Source organism: Nelusetta ayraudi, unplaced genomic scaffold (assembly GCF_046127955.1).
Source record: "Nelusetta ayraudi isolate G7.1 ecotype Tasmania unplaced genomic scaffold, CSIRO-AGI_Nayr_v1 ptg000039l, whole genome shotgun sequence".
Taxonomy (NCBI): domain Eukaryota; kingdom Metazoa; phylum Chordata; class Actinopteri; order Tetraodontiformes; family Monacanthidae; genus Nelusetta; species Nelusetta ayraudi.
Window position 1 is genome coordinate 358,187 of NW_027466089.1, and position 19,207 is coordinate 377,393.

General features: G+C 44.4%; 1 protein-coding gene across 1 annotated transcript; it reads left to right on the forward strand.

Moving 5' to 3' along the window:
- Positions 1-10,962: 10,962 nt before the first annotated feature.
- LOC142892628 (uncharacterized) lies at positions 10,963-18,064 on the forward strand. Its single transcript, XM_076032841.1, has 7 exons — positions 10,963-11,241; positions 14,469-14,619; positions 15,330-15,473; positions 15,645-15,773; positions 15,862-16,122; positions 16,839-16,964; positions 17,571-18,064. The coding sequence occupies exons 1-7, from the start codon at positions 11,102-11,104 to the stop codon at positions 17,796-17,798; spliced, it is 1,179 nt and encodes a 392-aa protein (XP_075888956.1). The 5' UTR covers positions 10,963-11,101; the 3' UTR covers positions 17,799-18,064.
- Positions 18,065-19,207: the final 1,143 nt, after the last annotated feature.

A 19,207-nucleotide genomic window follows, 5' to 3' on the forward strand; every position in this document is an offset into this window, starting at 1 on the left:
CAAGGGGCTTTCTTCACATCATCGTGTCAAAGTAAGTAATCTCAGGCCAACATATTTCCAAGGCTCCGCCAGCGGGAAACAATTACCGCTCAGCGACCTTGTGTCGTGGCATGACGTGGATGTGCCGTGCGATCTTTTGTCATGCGTTAATTTCATGCTTTCTCACCGAGCGCCACTCGTCATCGTGCTCCGGGTGGGCTTCCATTCTTCAGATGCTGAAAGCGAGGTGCCGGGTAAAAGTTACTGTGGCATGAAACACAATGACGTGCTCATTTTTAAGGTTCCCTCAAGGGTGTGGTGGATGTGAGACAGCGTCCTTGAGTTGAGGAGACGATATGTCATCTTTACGATACAGTAAAGAACTGAAGATTCCCTGCAGATGAAAGCCTCCCTGCAGTCACAGTTGTTGGCCAGTATGAAACTTTTTTAATATCAATTTTTATTGGAATTTATACTTGTGATATCTGCGGGTTTGGGGAGGGAAAAAAATGTTTATTGCTCTTATGAAATTTCGCCTTTTCCAGCGCTGATGAGGAAAACTCACCCCACTGGTGGCCTGTTGTGTCTTGTTTTGCTGGTCCAGGTGAGGATAAATCAATAGATCAGCATTTCTTTGATGCACGGCCCACCATTTCCCCCACAACTCGTCTTTGCTTGATTAACCGCATCGACGGGTCTGTCAGCAGGCTGGAGGGATGGCCCGGGCCGGCGCTGCGTGAAAGCGCCTCGGCCGCGGGCTACGATGGAAAGGCAGCGCTGGGGAAGAAAGGTGATGTCAGCATTTTGGTATTTGACAGCACGGGAGGGCACATCTTCATCTTCTCTGTTTTTCTTTCTGCTCACCGTTGTGCGCCTCGCGCTGACCCCTTTTTCTTTTTTCCCCCGTACTTTCCACTGTCAAGATCCAAGATCAAACAAAGCTCCCCGATCCAGGGCAGGAGTGCTCCTGTTGGAATGCTAAACTGATAGCCCCTCTTCTGTAATAATCTGGCCCCCTCTGTGCCGTGCCCATTACTAAATTAGTCATTTTAAACTGCTCTCTTCCCCCTTTTCTCTCCTCCTCTAACTCTTTGTCCTCCGTCTCTCCAAATATGCCTGTGTCTCTGATAAAATAATATTAATGTCTCTCAGACGAGGGTGCATCCTCGGGCTGATTATGCACTTTTCCCTCCAATCTAATCCAGTTAATGATCCAGGGATTTCATATTTATTAGCGGCCACAACACCATTTATCATTTCCCAGCATCCACACATAAATAGTCATATTGACTTTGGGTAAATGAGAAGCAGGGAAACGCAGAGACTCACCATGTGGAACCATGGAGGGATAATGCCCTCCATACATCCTGTGGGGAGGGAAAATCAAAGCAGGTATTTGTCTCACAGAGTCATTTTCCAATTCCCGGCGAAAAAAAAAGCGAAAGCGAGTTTCGACCAAAACTGCTGAGGCAGTGTGGCCGGTAAATGTACACGGAATGGCCACTTTCCTCATTGACTTGCATGCAAGACTGGCAGTGAGGGTTTCTCGCATCAACACGTTTGGTACTTTGGAATTGAAAGGCACGGGCAGAACATAAGATTCCATTTAATGGGGCACGCTAAATCTTCAAAGTCAAGGTTAGTAGCAACGTCACAAGAGGATTTTCGAAGATGGGAGAAAAAAGCTGGCCGCGTTTTCTGCTCTGGTTTTGTAGAGAAAAAAATTCTATTCTGTGTATTCCTGTATAGAAATAAATGAACATGGCAATTGCAAATAAATGCAGTTTATTGGAGTTGTAGAAATGCACAGGGAGAGAGAGAGATAAATATAGACTAAACTCAAGAGTCCCTGGAAGAGATGCGGACAACTAACATGATTATGAAGTGATATTTAATGGGATTTAATATATTACTGCTAAAATATATACATACATACACTTCAATGATACAACTGAAGATAATTTTTTCATGTTTTATTTGGTAGCCCATTAAATGAAATATTCCTAAATTTGTCTTGAACACACATATTATAGTATATTTGTGAATATGAAGTGTTTTTTTTTTCTCGTGTGGCCACAGAGAAAACTGTTTGCTTTCACTGTTTCTACATTGTTTTTCCAGCTACAGTGCCACCGTAGACTCAAGCAAACGCACGCATTGCATCACATCAAACAAAACCTGTTGTGCGAGTCCTACGACAACAGCAGTGTACAGGATGTGCACAGCGTGCTGCACCAGAAATTTTGCAAGACATTTTATTTATGTATGCAGTCGTTGCTCATTTCACACTAACGTTGTTGCACAGTAACACCTTGTTCAAATGCAATTCAACCAGGATGTCTTTCTTTCTTTTCTTTTTTTTAAAGTAAGTGGTGCTGAAGTGATTATCAGTCAACAAACCACCTTCACTCTGGCAACCTGTTTGTTTTAGAATCAATGTTAACCCTCTGCTAATCACTTCTTCTGGCTCCCTGTGAGCCAATCAGACCCCAAATTGTGCCATAGTCAAGGATCCAATCCAAATAAGTGGGCACCACTTTTTTCCTCCTTCTTTTATTTCCCCTCAACATTTTTAATCTTTGTCTTTTTACACCTATCCAGTGATTGTGATGTAATTTTTTTAAGCCATTTTATTACTATTATGCATGTTTTGGCAGGAGTTGGATTGGTGTATATCTCCTGTTCAGCTTTAGGGCTCAAGCAGGACCTGCAGAAGTCGGTGGACAGTTTAATACTTGGAGGACCATTTAGCTCTGTACTGACAGGGGCAATAAAATTCTGGAGTTTGTATTGGCTTTTTTTTTTATTATTATTATTATTCTTGTTGTCCGACATTACCACCAAGGGAAGCAAAAGCCATAGACTTTATATCGGAATCTCAGCGGCTGCACTTCAATCGAGATCGAACCCGAGCAGCCACAGCTTCCTGCTGGTTGCATTGTTCTGCGCTCTTAATCTCTTTTTAAGATGCGCTAAACTGCGGAGCCACAAAAAGATCCTCTTTTGTTAAAGTTTAGCTCCTTGCCTGTGCACGAACGTGCGCCCATGTGGGTCACGCAGCTCAGAGTGGCACTGTGGGAGCTGCTGCTGCACGTCTGTCTTCACCTCAAGTCTTCACAGCCGAGAGATTGAGACTCAGTGAGGCGAGGTGCTCATTCATACACATCCCGAATAAAATACACACAAACACGTGTGCCCGCGTACATCCACACACACACACACACACACACACACACACACACTCACTAACTCACACAGCACGCTGCATATCAGATGATTCGTGCTGACCTAATTCTGCTCTGTTTTCAGATAAATGTTTAAACTTGAGAAGTGCTGTTTCAGATCGATGCCGTATAGAGAGCAACCCCACTCAGACTGTTCAGCATGAACATAGTCAGCAAACATGACTGGAGCTAAAGTGTTTTGTCACTTGTGTTGATTTGCAAACGAGTTGCATATATTTTTTTTCCCCGCCACGGCATTGTTATTTCACGTGTGGTGTTTTGCATGTCATAAGATAAGTATTCGAGGTGTTTGCACCTGAGCAAAAAAAAAAAAAGGTCAAAGGAGAGCAGAGAGGGAGCCGTAGGTCTCGCAAGTAGCTCAGCCTCATCAAGCTGCCTCTTCCTCTCAGTTCCAGTAAACACCGTAATGAAATGTTTCCCCCCCCACCCCCCAACAAACCAGCGGCACCGCTACATCTGCAACAGATGTCAAGAAGCTGCCACCGGAGGTCAGCATGAAACCGACAGAGACTTCCTCACAGGTGATCACCTCTGTTTGGCTGTTTTGACTGAGGGCTGCGGGTTTGCTGAGAATTTATTTCCACCCCATCTCTCACTCTCTATTTCTCTTTCTCTTTCCATCTCCCTCCCTGTTTTTAAATTAGCTGTGTGTGGGTGTGTGTGTGTGTGTGTGTGTGTGTGTGTGTGTGTGTGTGCGTATCTACAACATGTGTGTATATATATATATATATATATATATATATATATACATATATATATATATATATATATATATATATATATACATACATATATATATATACATAATTTAAAAACACATGGCCAATTTCACTTCCTAACAAATTATAACTTATTATTACTTCCAATCACAAGCTAACGTTCACTGTCAACCCTTGCTATTATTGAACGACAAAAACGCTCCCGTAAGTAACGGTTTTAAAAATTGCTTTTTGCAAATGGGGCAGTCTGTTTGCCTAATGTGCTGTCGGCTCACTTTCTGGCATCCATTTTGCCTCGACAATCAGAGGAGGACAAGAGTGATGAAGAAGAACGAATCAAAATCAGCTTTATTTTTTTGCAGCGTCTTACAAACGTCTTTGGCATCATATTGTAACAGAGCAAAGTTGTCGCCGGGCGCTTGACTTGTAGAGCAGGCCAAAGACGTCCTTATAAAGCCATTTTTTCCACCCACTGAGACAAAAGTGGCAAGGATCTTTTTTTTTAAAGTCAGATACCCTGAGATGATGTGACCCTGATGAAACAGTGCAGGAGATGGAGGTAGCACAGCGATAAACGGACTCAATATTAACAGTAACAGATGCCTTTACATCTAATGTTAATGCTAATTGCCGCTGTAATTGTAGCCGTGGGTGCTGAAGCCGCTGATGTAGGTGGCTGCAGTCAGACATCAACATCCACTCTGCTGCAGCCCCAGAGCCAGAGAGGAAGACAGAGAGGGAAACGATGTAACAGCTCTGGAGGGAGAGGATGTGAAGTTGGTAAGTGTAAGGCGAGGTGGAGAGTGGAGGAGCATCATGGGAAGTCTCGCCACAGTGCAGGCCCAAATCAGCTTCGCTGCAGGATGGACCACGACTTTCAATGCGCACTGGTGGTCCCTCTCCAGCCGACCCTACAGTCGATTCAACAACAGAGTGGGGCTCTGTACCTAAAGGATCAGCATCCAGTTCAAATCAGACACAAACAGAATGTGGAACTGTCACGAATGGACTTGGATGACTTTGAGAGCTGCACTGGCCAAAGTGGTATGAGTGCCAATATGGTAATTATCGAGCAAGCAAATTATTAGCCAACCGTCTGATGCTCTTTTTTGTTTGTCTCTGTCAACACCAATAACAAATAGCTCTGATTTATTTCAGGCTGAAGCTGAAATATTTGCAGCAGTTTTTGACATGACCTCGTATTAAGTTTGGGGATGTTTTGGCCCTCAAGCCAAGGATCTACTGCCTTCATTTGTTTGTCGCAGCGTTTTTTTGGGGGGGGCAAACTGAGGTTCCCAGCTTGTGAACATGGAAGAGAATAACAGCACAGCAAACGGATTACTGGCTTTTCTGATATAGTGCTGTTGCCTCCCAGCAGGGCCTTACATTAACAGATCGCATTGATTCAATCAGGCTGGAAACCACCAATGTCCCCCTCTCACACCCAATCCCAAAAGACAGGAACTAATATCCCTTTCACCAACGTGCACATGAACGCACCATTTTGCCCGGTGTACAAATTCATGCGTCTCACAGAACCGCTTTGCTTTACTTGCAGGCCTTTAATGGCCACACACACGGTTCTGTAATGGGAATTTCTGTCGCCTCATCAGGTACATGCTGCTCTGCATTCATTTGAATGCTTGGGCAACTGTAAAGCAAGCGATCCGGGGCCAGCCAAGAGCTGTGACATGTCGATATGTGCAAACAAGGATTACTTCTGCAGCAGCAGGAGCAGCATGAGTGCAAAGCAGCAGAATTGTCACATCTGTCCCCATGGCTGTTCAATCCGGCCACACCCTGTGTGTGTGTGTGTGTGTGTGTGTGTGTGTGTGTGTTTGTGTTTGTGTAAGAGAGAGAGAGAGAGAGAAAGAGAGAGACAGGTGCACCAGAGCAGAGCTTTACCATCTGCATCCTATCAAGTCTGCTGGCTGCAGGAGCCCAGCTCTGCCACTTCCACTCTGCCTGCTCGTAGCCTGTAGTGACCGCACGACTTTGTGTCCAGCTCATCTCCTGTTCTTTTTGCCCCCTGCTGACGGTCGGTCTTCGTTCTGGTCCAACCTGAGTTTCGAAACCCTGTCCTGCACCCAGTCCTTTTTCCCCGCCAGCCGCTAGGAATCCCCGTCTCAGTCCCAGTTCTGACCGTGTTTACCTCAGACGCAGTGTCCTTGTTGTTTTTGCCTCCAACATGGCGTGTCGGTGAGGATCTGACTCTGACATACACAGAAGAGGTCAACGCTGAAGGCGAAAAAAACAGAGAAGGAGAGAAGTCATGAATAAACAAGTGGGTGGAGGTTTGATGACGCATCAAAACAAGCATGGCGGCGGCAAAAGAAAAAACAGCAAATGTGTTTAATAGCTGGAAATACAAACATTATTTTGAGTTAATCTCGTCTAAACCAAAATATTGTATCAAAATACTGTGAAGTAATTAGAATAATTCTTAAGGAGTAATCAGTAATGAGTAGTTGGATTACTTTTATGGAGTAATCCCAAACAGCACTGCCCCAACCCCGACTAAATTGCTGCTGTACAAGGAGAGCAAGAGGTGGCCGACTATATATATATATATATATATATTTTTTTTTTTTTTTTTTTTTTTTTTGATTCTTCGCTGTGACGTCTTTCCAGGTAATGTTTTTACACTTTGTGGGAAAACCATTCAATTTGACTCTGCAGCTCCGAACTGGCACACAAAATAGAGTGCAGAGAGACGTGGAGAATGAAATCCTTCGAATGCAACCTCCTGTGATATTGCAAACTTCTGTTGCCTCCACACATGCACATTCCTCCTTATTTCCCCCCGTGTACCGTGTACGTGCACACACACACACACGTAGAATGATGGTGACCCCCTGCCCCATCAGAACCCCCCCCCCTCCCAACCCCACAGATATTCTCCAGCAATGGAGAATTTATCTAATTAGGTGAGAGAGATACGAGCAGAAATTCAGTGTCGCTCTCCCATTACGCTGTGACGGTGATTCTCGGCCTAATGAGCGGAGGAACATGGTGCTGTCCTGTCTGCTTCGTCACCTGTTGCTAGTTTGCATTTGGCGAGTAAATGGGATGCAAAGTGTTTAGTGCATGCTCCTTTGGAAGAATGGACACAGACAGGAAAGAAATCCTGCACAGCATGAACAAATGAAGAAATACTGGCTGGCGATTTACGATATGGTAACATAGGTATGTGCGCTACTCATGTATTCAGATATGACTGGTCCTAATTGGGGGAGTTGATACGGTACGTTTAGCAGCTGATTTACAATCAACAACAACATTGATGGTGATGAGGTCGAACGGGTTCAGGTGCAAAGTCTTGTCATATAAAATTTTATTAGGTTTATTAAAAGCTTGGTGGATGAAGAACGTGATTATTTTTGACTAGTCGTCCACGTTGTAGTTTACGCAACTCGGTTTGGCTTCCTGTCTGCGACACTCAATCCAGATATATCGAGGAGGAAGCGCACAGAGAAAAATCCCTTGATTTATTGTCATTTCAAATGCCCTAGCAAAAAGGATTACGCTGTTCTTCATTACTTTTTTGTACGATTTACATAATACGTTTTGGTTCTCTTATCCTGAGACTTAGTGTTCAATATTGCCTCGAGCAGGACAGGCTAATAGACCCACCTTCACATTACATTTCAGCGTGGCAAACACAAAAGACAATGAAAGTCGAGAGCTCCTGATTCTGCATCTTCTTCTCCCTTTGCGGCCCAGACATGCAGATTCTGTGACAGCACTGGATTGGGTTTTATCAAATTTCATGCGATCTTTTCCATCTTCATGATCGTAAATAATGCACCACACAGTGACTCACGTCATAGCCGATGTTTCAAGCCCTCACACAGCAAAGATGTAGCAGAGTCTCTTTTGACTCCGATATCAAGGACCCCCCCCCTGTAAAAACCAAAGTGCTTTAAGGAGTTCATTAAAGGTAAGAGGTCCTGTTTTATTTATCGCAGTACATGTGTGACCATATGCTGCGTGCAACTCGCATGTCCTTGTCTTAGCCGAGGATGGAGATGCTGGATGCAGTTTCCATGACGCAAGCGAACCTTTTCCTTTCATCTCGTCCTATTTCGGGCTGATTGCTCATGCTATCAATGGCAAAGATTTAGAGCTTTTCCTTTATTTGATCACTGGCAACATCTCCATATGAAATGCTCCTCTCTCCCTCTCTCTCACTCTCTCTCCCTCTCTCTCCCTCTCTTTCACCATTGTCCGTGTGCTTTGTCCGTTTTAAAAGAGCACAAACGGTGCCTCACTGTGTCGTTTGACAGTCTTACGTGACGCAAGCAGATAATACATCTTAGATTTTGCCCCAGATAAATAGTTGTGGCTCGCTGTGTCACGTACCCCCCCCAAAAAAAATCTCTTGGTTATGTTTTTTTCCCCCTTTATGGATCTGTTGTGCTGCATGCATTTGCACGAATGAATACCACAAGCAAGCGTGCTTGTGTGCGCGTTAGAACGCTAACATTTGCTTGCACGTGCTACCTCGTGTGTCACTTCTCCTTGAGGTAAACCAAGTGATAAGTTAATGCACGGTCCTTTTAGTGTGTGTGAAAATCAATGTCATCCATAACCACAATAATGCATTCATTCACACGCAGAAGAGGAAATGTCTTCTGACGGGTCTTGGTGATGACGACCTCGTGCTGGAGTTGGTCAAACATTGTTGGGATTACTCCATAAAAGTAATCCAACTACCGATTACTGACTACTTCTTTAAAAGTAATCTAACTACTTTGTTTCATGAGTAATCAATTACTAATTACTTTAGTTTAAAAAAAAAATGAGTAACAGTTGAGAACGTCTTGTTTCCTGCACGTAACATACAACGAACCACAACACTCTCTCATTGAGAACTCAAAATAGTGTTTGTATTTCCAGCTGCAAACGGAACCGCTGTTTGCCTTTTTTTCTTTGGCCACCACCATGCTTGTTTTGGTGCGTCATCGCATCACAATGACTTTGCATGCACGGCTGCGTCATCATTCTGAGACATTGTTGTTTTTGGTTGTTTTTCTAAATTTCAGTCATTTTTAGCTCGCAAAATATTTCGGAAAAGTAACGGAATCGTTAATTACCAGTTTTGCCAGAGTAATCCCATTACATTACTCCGTTACTTAAAAAAAAAAAAAAAGTAGTGGATTACTTAGTAATAGATTACTCGCCAACACTGGTCAAACAGCAGCGGCAGCAGGCCAGACCGGTAAAATCACAATTAGAGTGAGTCTGCACTAATTCGATCCAATTTAGTGTAAAAGCCCAGACTTCCTCCTCGTTAGCGGCCGATGAATAATTCACATCGAACACACACACCACACACACGCACACACACGGGAGCGGCCTTCCGTCCGTCCTCACTTGCCAGGGACACTCCCCGTTCCTCGCCGTGGCCTTAGAGATCAATCTGCTCCCAAAGCTGCAGCCTCATTTGTCCTGGGCTCTGACAGAGGCTCGGGTCAATGAAGGCACCGCGGCCGCCATACACTCGCCGGGGCCTCCCAGCAAAGCCTCCGCATCGGCCCAACGATCCTCTGAGTGCCGGCTGTGATGGATGGCGTGGACGGAGCGGGGCGGAGCAAGTCGGAGGCAGCGAAGACACCGCCGGCGCATTCTGATGCCTCCCCGGCTTTTATCTCGCGCTGGTGCATCAGATGGGAAAATGTCAGCGGCTCTGATTCGGCCCTCTGGGCTAGGCGGCAAATAAAAACACTTAATCTTTCCCACCCATGTTTGCTTTAATTTACTGGCCCTGTCTGAACAGAGGAACCAGGGTCAGTGATTTAATGGGGACAATGAATCCATGCCGGCTGTGTTACATTTTTTCCCCCTCGCAGCATAACGCAATGTATCAAAGCTACACGTTGTTCGTCGGTTGGTTTTTCTACAATATGAATCTGCGCCAGGTTCAGAGGTGGCGTAAGTTCCTCTTTACGGATTGATAAAGCAGTGTGATTCATTTTACGCCGTCATACACCTTGGTCTGAACAGAGTTTACTGTTTAAATACAAACAGATTTTAAAACAGAACTGCTTCTTTAACCTTTTTCAGTTTTAAAAATGATAATAATAATGATAGCAATAATTATTGCTTTATCTTGCCTGGAGGATAGTCTACTTTATCAACAACAAAAAAAAGACTGCTGGAAACACAGGGGGTTTTATTCCGTTAACCTTTTGAACTCTAAGCATGGCTTGTGAGAGAGAAAACCGCACCGATGTTTTTTCCCTGAACGACAGCTTCTGTTTTCATATTCTCCTTCATACCTGGAAGTCCTCGCCACGGCCGGCGCAAAACCTGCCTGGCGAGCCGCCGGGTTTCGGCAAATTAATTTCCTCCGTGTTAATGAAAGCTTTGCCCGCTTGAGAAGAACATAATTAACAAAAATCCCTTCATTTACCTCATTGTCCCTCTAGATGAACATGTGATTTCCTAATTAACCTGTCGAAGCCACCTCCCTTCAGCCCCGTTAATGAGAAGACGAGTGAACGCAATTAGCCCGAACCCTATCGCCGTCATTTGTCATGAATAAACGTATGTGTTACACTTATTATCAATTAAGGATCCGGCCGGTAAGTAATCACGCAGAAATTATGCTCCTCTGTAGGGCTCTGCTGCTGTTAGCTCCCCTGGGACAGTCTGAGAAATATGAGACACCAGCTCGGCTCACACTTGAAGATGAAGATGAAGTTCCCCCCCGCCACACACACACACACACACACACACACACACACTTTCCTCAATACAGTGGAGAGTCCCTGATTCTCCGCAGGGTGTCAAAACCAGATAACAAACCCACTGAGTAAACATTTTGGCCTTTGTACGGTAAAGTACGGCATATCGAAATCCACCGCGGTGGGACTGACCCTAAACCCCCCTCCCTCCCACACACACACACACACACACCTCCACATCACCTCGCCTTTGCCATGGCGCTAAAGCAGTTGCCACTGTCACTTCCTGTTCTCTTCATCATGTGCCTCATGGCAGCCGCGACTTCCTCTTTTGCTTTGCGAACGGCGCTATTTACTTCCAGTCGCGTTCGAGACGCACACTCTCCGAGCTGGGACAAGCGTGTGCGCGCACGTGTGTGTCTAAAACATTTTTTTAGCCATACAAGTTTTGCCAAGGAATCGCAGGATCATGGATGGAGAAATTCTGTCTTTGTCGTCGTCCACGTCGTTGTCGTCGGTGGCAGAGGGGCAGAAGGACGTTTTGCCAAAGGGGGCAAGCAGCAGCTTCACTCAGGTTCAAGAGAGACCCAAGTCAGCTGAACAGCTGTGGTATGTACTCAACTTCAGTGGCTTCAAATCAAGGTTGTTGTAGAAAGTTCCACCAGGCACAGACTTATATATATATATTTTGAATTTGTTTTTTTCATATAATTTTTTATAATGTTTTTTTTTTTTATATATACCTGAATATAAAATGAGGACAAGCATAAAGTAGAGTAATGTTCTCATATATAGCATAGTTATATATATATTTTAGTATATGAAGAGTGATAGGACAAAACAAAACTAAAAATGTGTTTATTATACATGATTTTTTTTTTAACTTAATATTCTAAGCTTAAACAGAAAAACTCCAGCACTCTGTTGTCTCAGAGGCTGAGGGGGTTAAATAAAGAACCAATGATGAGCGGCGGCTCTGGACTTTCCACTGAGGTCATGAAGATATAGATTTCACTTCAGTATTTTACAAGGATGTTGTTTCGCGTTGCTATAGATATGTAAATAAAAGATCAAAATAACGCTGGCACCACCTTGGCACCACTGTTTGTGAAACCGATAGCCGTCTCCGCTGTTTGTACGGCCCAGCGCTGATCTGAGCTGGATCTGCTGAGTGAACGTACATCAGGGCTGCCACCAGCAAGGCAGACAGATATTATCTCCCTCTTTATTAGACACCATGGCAGTAAATTAGCATTGTGCCAGGCAGAGAAGTGGCATTTTGGTGCCCTTCCAAGTCAGCCCAGGAGTGAAAACTTTGTCAAAGTGGGTCACAGAGTGAGTTCCAGCCGTCAGAGGAGCTGACGGAGGAAAGGAGCTGTGGATCAGAGAGACAGTGAGCAGAGTGTAGTCCCAACAGGACGGCAAAATGCACCGCCCTCACTTTGCCAAGGCTGGGTATTGGACACGGCCATGTGAGCTGTGCTTAGAATGTCAACTAAAATCAGGCTCAGTTTCATTTGTTTCGGTGTCTGCCCTCATCCTGCAGTTTACAAACTGCAGCACTGTGTAGACTCGGTAATGAGCGACCACAAAAAGCCCTCACTGAAGCTGTTTTCCACCTCGCTGGAGGAAGACGTGTGTCGGTAGAGAAATGTTTCACTATCTGATGGAGCCACGTTGTGGAGTTTATAAATACTGGAGGAAAGTGTATTTTTGAAAAGTTTAGTTTTGATTAAATAAAGTTAAATAGAATAATTTTTTCCTGAAAATATCACTTCCTCTTTTGGGATATATATGCCAAAAATGCCCTTGTTAAGGTTGATTGAACAACACCTGAAGGTTCAGGGGAGCAGCCACGTAGCATGTAGAACCAGAGACCAACCTCTCATTCTCTGAATGAATGTTTGGTAGCACACATTAATCAAGTGTAAAGTAAATTTTTCACTAATAATTTATAAAGCATGTATCCCACAATAATACAAACCAGTAACTAATTTAGAATCACAGTTCCTCATGTTTTTTCTTAGATAATTGTAATGTGTTTATTGATTGGGTTTATTAATGTTCAAGTCAAAATTCATTCAAGTATGAATACACAATCAATAAACAAATAGGTTCTGACAAGTCAAACAGACATGAGTAATAAGTAAGAACTGCTCAGAGAGCCACAGTAAGCTACCAATTCACTGGCTGTGGCTTGCTTTTGAGCATGACGTTGAACACTTCTCTATAAGTTTCTCTATATGTTTGTTCTGTGGAACTGAAATTTGTTTTCAGGGAAACCTAATATTTCTTCAGAGTCCATCCACTCTGTGATCGCTGCTGCTGCAAGTTATCTAAAAGCCATATTTTTTGGCAAACACAATTTCCCATCTTGCAAATATCCAGTTAAATTCACTTTGTTTGCTTTTTATTTATTTATTTATTTATTCATTCATTTAGAGAATTATTCAAACTGCAGTCAGTTAATCGATTTTCTTTCTAAACAGGCTTTGTTCTGGCAGAAAACGTTGAAGGTCAGACACACCTGAAGCTTGATGACACTTGAACATTTATTTATTTTTTTTTATTTATTTTTTTTTTTTAAAGCAGTGTGTTTAGAAACTTGTATATTGTGCTTTATTTTTTACAGCAACACAACAGTTGGCAGGGAGCCCGCAGATACTCTCAGTAAATCACTGCCGCTGGCAGGGAAAAAAATAATCCTGGATGCCGAGAAAGTGTCCGTGATGGAGCGCGGGGCAGCTTTGCTGTTTCTCCCTATTTCCCATCATCGCAATGTGAAGCCAACATTGCCGCGGTTGTACTGTATATAACAGACGCACGTGGAATTATGAGCTATGTAAATATTGCATTCTGTCAACGGCAACAGAAAAATTCCACCAATAGTTGTCCAAAATCTGTTTTCCCGGGGAGGAAAAATACAACTTTAGTTCTGAATGATCCTCCGTGACATTAATTCATGTGAATTCCGCCGAAACTGATAAGAAAAGAACCATTAACTGGAGCCGTTCATCGATTTGGTCGAAGAATAACCTGCATCCTTCCACTTGCACCGTCTTGACCTTCTGATGCGGCGGCTCTCGGCGGTTTCCACGTAGCGAGGCCGCGTGTGTGTGAGTGGATGAGAGGAAGTGCGCGCAGGGGGATTTCAGCCTTGAGGGAAATGTAAGGCGAAAGGCAGACAGGGGCTTTTTTTTCTCTCTCTCTGTGCAGTCGTTTGTTTTCTGAGGCCAGGGGCGTCTTCTGCCGTGTGCTCGTGAGACCAACCGCACTGCCGCTTTCACGATGGACCTCACGCAGATGCTGCGAGAGGAACAGAAAGTTGTGTCTGTCATTATTTTTAAAGTCTTTTTCTTTTTTTTTTTCACATCCTCGCGGCTCGAATGCCAATCAAGCATGTTTCGGGGATCTTCACCCACATTGTTTCCTCGGGCCTATCGATGAGTAAACACATCTGATGGTAAACAGAGAGCGCGGTCGGCCAAAAGCACTGTGTGTGTGTGTGTGTGTGTGTGTGTGTGTGTGTGTGTGTGTGAGTGTGCGTTTCCGAGTCTCTCGAGTGCATAATGTGACTGCGAATGCATGCGTGCACGTGGGCGTGCATAATGGCTCCAGTTCGATTCTCTGTAAGTGCACTCTGCACGAGTGGGTGTTCAAAAGTACTCTGATGTTCTTTTGCGCACACATGTGCTTGCTTATTAATGGAAAAATCCTCTACTAATGTTCTTCATCATGACTCTATTTATAGCACGCGGCCTTTTTGTCTCTTTGTATACACACACACACACACACTCACACAAACCTTGTGCCCCCCTTTTCCCACCTGCGCGCAGGACCGGCGATGCCAGTCCCACGGGGAACCGGCTGCTGTCCACGGAGGAGCAGGTGACCCTGATCACGGAGAGCATGACCGTCACCTCGGGCGACCAGGAGAAGCTCCTGCTGCTCAACAAGAACACGGAGCTGCGGCGAGTGAACAAAGAGGTAACGGGTGGGCGTCGCCCGCTCCGAGACGTCTTTGTTTTCCCTGCTGATGTGAGCGGCTGCATCCCCTCGCAATACAACAGAGGGCCGTGGGCGCCGTGTGAAAAATCCCCGCGCCAGCCGAGTCGCGGGAATCGTCGTTAATCTCCGACATTTTTCACCGTTTTTCCGAGGCCACGCTGCTTGATTATAATTGGCTGCAGTCGAGTAAAAAAAAGTTTAGCCTAAAGTGATGAATGGAGAGAGTAAATAGCCGCGGAGGGAAGAGTGTCACCCCGCGCGACCTCCAGTCACTCCAGATTGCACGCGTTTGTTTTTCTCTACGCTTTTAATCAGGCGGTAACAACGCCACCATGTAGAGCACAAATCAAAGGTCGTAACGGAGACAGGACGCTCTACTGACCATGAGGTGTCAACAGTTCGGTTCAGTTCAGTTTAGTTTATTCGGTCATAATTGTGCCGATACAAATAAACAGATAACAAAGGATACAGCAACAACAAAATTATATTGACCGAAAAGGTGTAGGCTGAACCTTAAGCTTATATTACCTACACTTATTACATTTCAAGTAAGTTTTTTAATAGTCCATACATGAGCAAAACATCAAAAACAAAAGGTTCTATATCATTTCCATCAACAGGCTCATTGTTCCAGAGTTTTAGATTTGCTTACCACCTCGTTTTAAAACATTCTTTTCAATACTCAACAGCTGATGAAGCTGAATGAGGAGTGGGATCAGGTGTATCACAATGCCACCATGAGGCTGCAGCACAGGATGGAGGCCCTGGAGCTGGAGAACGCGGCCATCAAGCAGCTCAACAGCCGGCTGCTGCTCAAAGTGGAGCATCAACAGGTGAGCACAACGCACTGCAAAAAGAGAGAAAGAAAAATCCCCGACCAGCACATCGGAAAGTGAAAATCAAAACGGCTGACGGATGGAACGTTCGCCGAGCGCGTTCCACCAGGCTGCAGGCACAGATCACGCGTCGCATGACCGAGGTTTCTGCTGCTTCTCTGTGTGCAGAGTGCAAAGGAGTACTATGAGCAGGCGCTGATGCAGGAGCTGAAGAAGAACCAGGAGCTGCAGGAGTACCTCCGCCTGCTAGAGAACAAGATCCACCAGCCCAAGAGGGAAGGTGCAGCAGACAAACAGGTTTCCTAAAGCGTCTCAGCAGCTTTTTTGTCCACTGACTTTGAGCTGCAGCACCAACTGGATGTTTTCCCTTCTGTTTCTACTTAAGGCTAACTCCGCTGGTGTGATTCCATGCATCGACGTCAACCCTGCCGGAGGACCCAATCTGCTCCCCAGTCACGCCATGGGATACGGGCCCTTGTCCTGCTTCTCGCCGCCGTCTCCCAACCCGGAGGCAGGATGGCGAGAGGAAGAGCAGGGCGGCGGTGGCGGCGGCGGCGGTGGTGGCGGCGCCCGGCAGGGAGCCTCGGGAGACTCCAGGCAAGAGGTGCAGGATCTGAAAGAGCAGCTGGAGGCTCTGAGGTGTCAGGTGGGCCCCCCTCACCACCAACCCCCCCACTCTTCACCCCCACACTCCCCCAATCTCTCTCTGTCTCGGCACAGCATCCAGAAACGTTCCCAGCTCTGATGCGATAAGAGCAGAACAGATGTCGATTCACTGTTGCCAGGGGAAAAGATTTTTTGCTCGGAGCTCAGCTGGAATGAGCTGGTGAACTGCACCACCAAGTGGCTGCTTAAGATGAGGCGTCGTCAGAAATGACACGATAGGAGCACGGATATAGATTCTATACAAAAGATATAGAGTCAACATCCACCATATATTATCTATATGAAGTATTGGCGAGTGATCTATGACTACGTAATCCACTACTGTAATTAAACTTTTGAGTAACGGAGTAATGTAACAGGATTACTGTGGCAAAACTGGTAATTATATCACAATTACTTTATCAAGTAACGATTACTTCTCCAAAATCTTCAGTTCAGAGTCAAACATCCATTCATGTTAAGAGGACAGAGGCAATATTTGGAATTGAAAAAAATTGCACTTTAATGAAGTTCATTCCAAACTGAGCGATGAATCTTTAAAGTAATTAGTAATTGATTACTGATGAAACCAAGTAGTTAAATAAGTATTTAGATCACTGTATTAAGGAGTAATCAGTAGTTGTATTAATCCCAACAACACTGGCTGTATGTGACAATATATGTTGACTCTGTCCCGTCCGTGCTTGTGTTTGTCAGACCCAGATCTACGAAGAGGAGTACGAAACGGAGCACAACGACCACAAACACACGCTGCAGGAGAACCGCAGGCTGAGGAAGAAGAGGGAGGAGATGCGCCAGCAGGTGGCGCTGCTGCAAGAGCAGGTTGGGTTACGCTGAAGCAAAAAGAATCCATTCGTAAAGTTGATCAAGCAGAGCTAAGAAACATTAGAAATGAGGTGCTTGTCACAGGTTCTATACAAAACTGAGAATCCCGTAATGGGCTTTGTTGTAATTTGTCACGTGATTAAGAATGTTAATGACATGTTTTCCAAAGCAGCATAAACGCATTATAATGCCTTATGAGCGCAATCATCATCCCTCTTACATAAGTGTTACTTATAGACTAAAAGAACCTAACTACCTAAACTACCCAAGTGTGAGAGGATGCTTTTATCAACGTATTAAACTACAAACTTGTAATAGCATAGCAACACAAAAAATAGCAAACATTTTAGACGCAAAGTTTGATTGACATTGATAGTTTTTGTTTTGTTTGTTTATTTTAGATTTTTTTTTTTTTTAATTATTAATATTGTCTTTCTACTGGTATTATTAAGTACTAAATTTAATTGGGGGGGGGGGGGCATTTTCGAGCAATCCTGGGGATTCGTACAATTACGCGTCATGGGGTTGCGTCGTGAAAAGACATGCTGATGGAATTAAATTTGTTTTGTGCCGTGTCCGTCTGCTGCTCTGGTGTCCCCGCAGCTCCGGGTTTACGAGGATGATTTCCGGCGGGAGCGATCTGACAAACAGATGCTGCAGCGGCTGTTGCTGAAAAAAACTCCCCCGAACAAAAGCCCCGTGCTTTTGCATCGCTGCAATAACGACCAGCAACCTATAGAGGGAGACAAGCTGACGCAGAGTGGGGAGAAAAGAAAGCATCGCCACCTGCTCTGCCTCAAGCACCAGAACACCGACACCGTATCAGACTGAGGACCGAGAAAACTAATGTTCAATATAAATGCAATATACACATGCACACAAATACATGTGTGTGTGTGTGTGTGTGTGTGTGTGTGTGTGTGTGTGTGTGTGTGTGTGTGTGTGTGTGTGTGTGTGTGAATCAGATATGAAAAAAAAAAAAATATTTATTAAACTTTATTATGCCATCATGGACTCTTTAAAGTGTATTTATGTAGAATGGAGTATATATCTACAAATATGATAGGAAAAAATATATAATAAAGAATGCTGAAAAAGTCTCAGATTTTTTTTCTTTTCTACATCATAAACAATAATAATAATAATAATCAACAGCTATCAAATATGTTGCTGTGCTTTTATCTAAACAGCATTTCTGCTTCAGAGGCTAAACACAGCTATAAGTCTATTGACTTCTCTTGTTATCTCACTTCTATGCGATCATATCAAATTTAGACGGATGGTCCTGTCTGCTGTGTCACGACGGGGCGAGTGCATCAATACCTGAGCTGAAGCTACAGATAGCGCAGACGGAAATGACCGCTTCTCTTGTGCGACTAAACAGAAGCCATAGATTCTCAGCTCCGTTCCCATGTTCACTCTCAGTTGCTGATAAGGAAGAGGGAAGCTGATGATGAGGTTGTGACGAAAGGAAGTTGTAAATGACTTCCAATTAAACCAATTTAAACAGTTTTTTTTTTTTTTTTTTTTCGGTGTGCAAGGGAGATGTGTTGCATTATGTGAAAGTATAATTTTATGACTGTGTCATATTCTGACCTATGTGACTGCTGATGACGTTAATCCATTTCCAGAGAAGAAGGTTTCTGGTTGTAAATCTCTCAATGCCTGAATGACAAGACAATGAAGACATTCATGGCTGACTCACCAGTTCACAATAAACTTTTGATTGCACCTGAAGTCAAACCAGGTGTCCTCAAAATTTGTAAGTGATGACGGTTTTCTGTTGCATCATATATTCTGCCACAGAGGAGCAGTAGGGTATCCGGAGAGAAGACAGTGGGGCACACAGGTAGGGAGAGGACCACGCACACCCAGATCTTACAGGTGATCAAAGCCATCCCGGGCCCTGACGTCATCCTGCTGGACTCGCGCTTAATCTGTAAATACCCTGTGGTCAGAGTTGAGGGCGGCGCTGGAGAGGAGGCACTGCCATATGTGGCCTGGCATCAGGACATGAGGTGGTGGCACTTCCATTGACCTTCACTTGACCTTCTGTGTTTGTTTGGCAGATACTGGGTTATCGCTGGTGGCCCTGTTCTGTCTGTGTGAATCACTTCCAATGGCTCGGTGAAAGAGAACGCAGCCCTGCAGGTCATCCCAGGTAGTGCTAAAATGCTTTTGCAGATGTAACTTGGACAGGACAACTGAAATAAAAATCAAAAGGAAACTTACAAAATAAA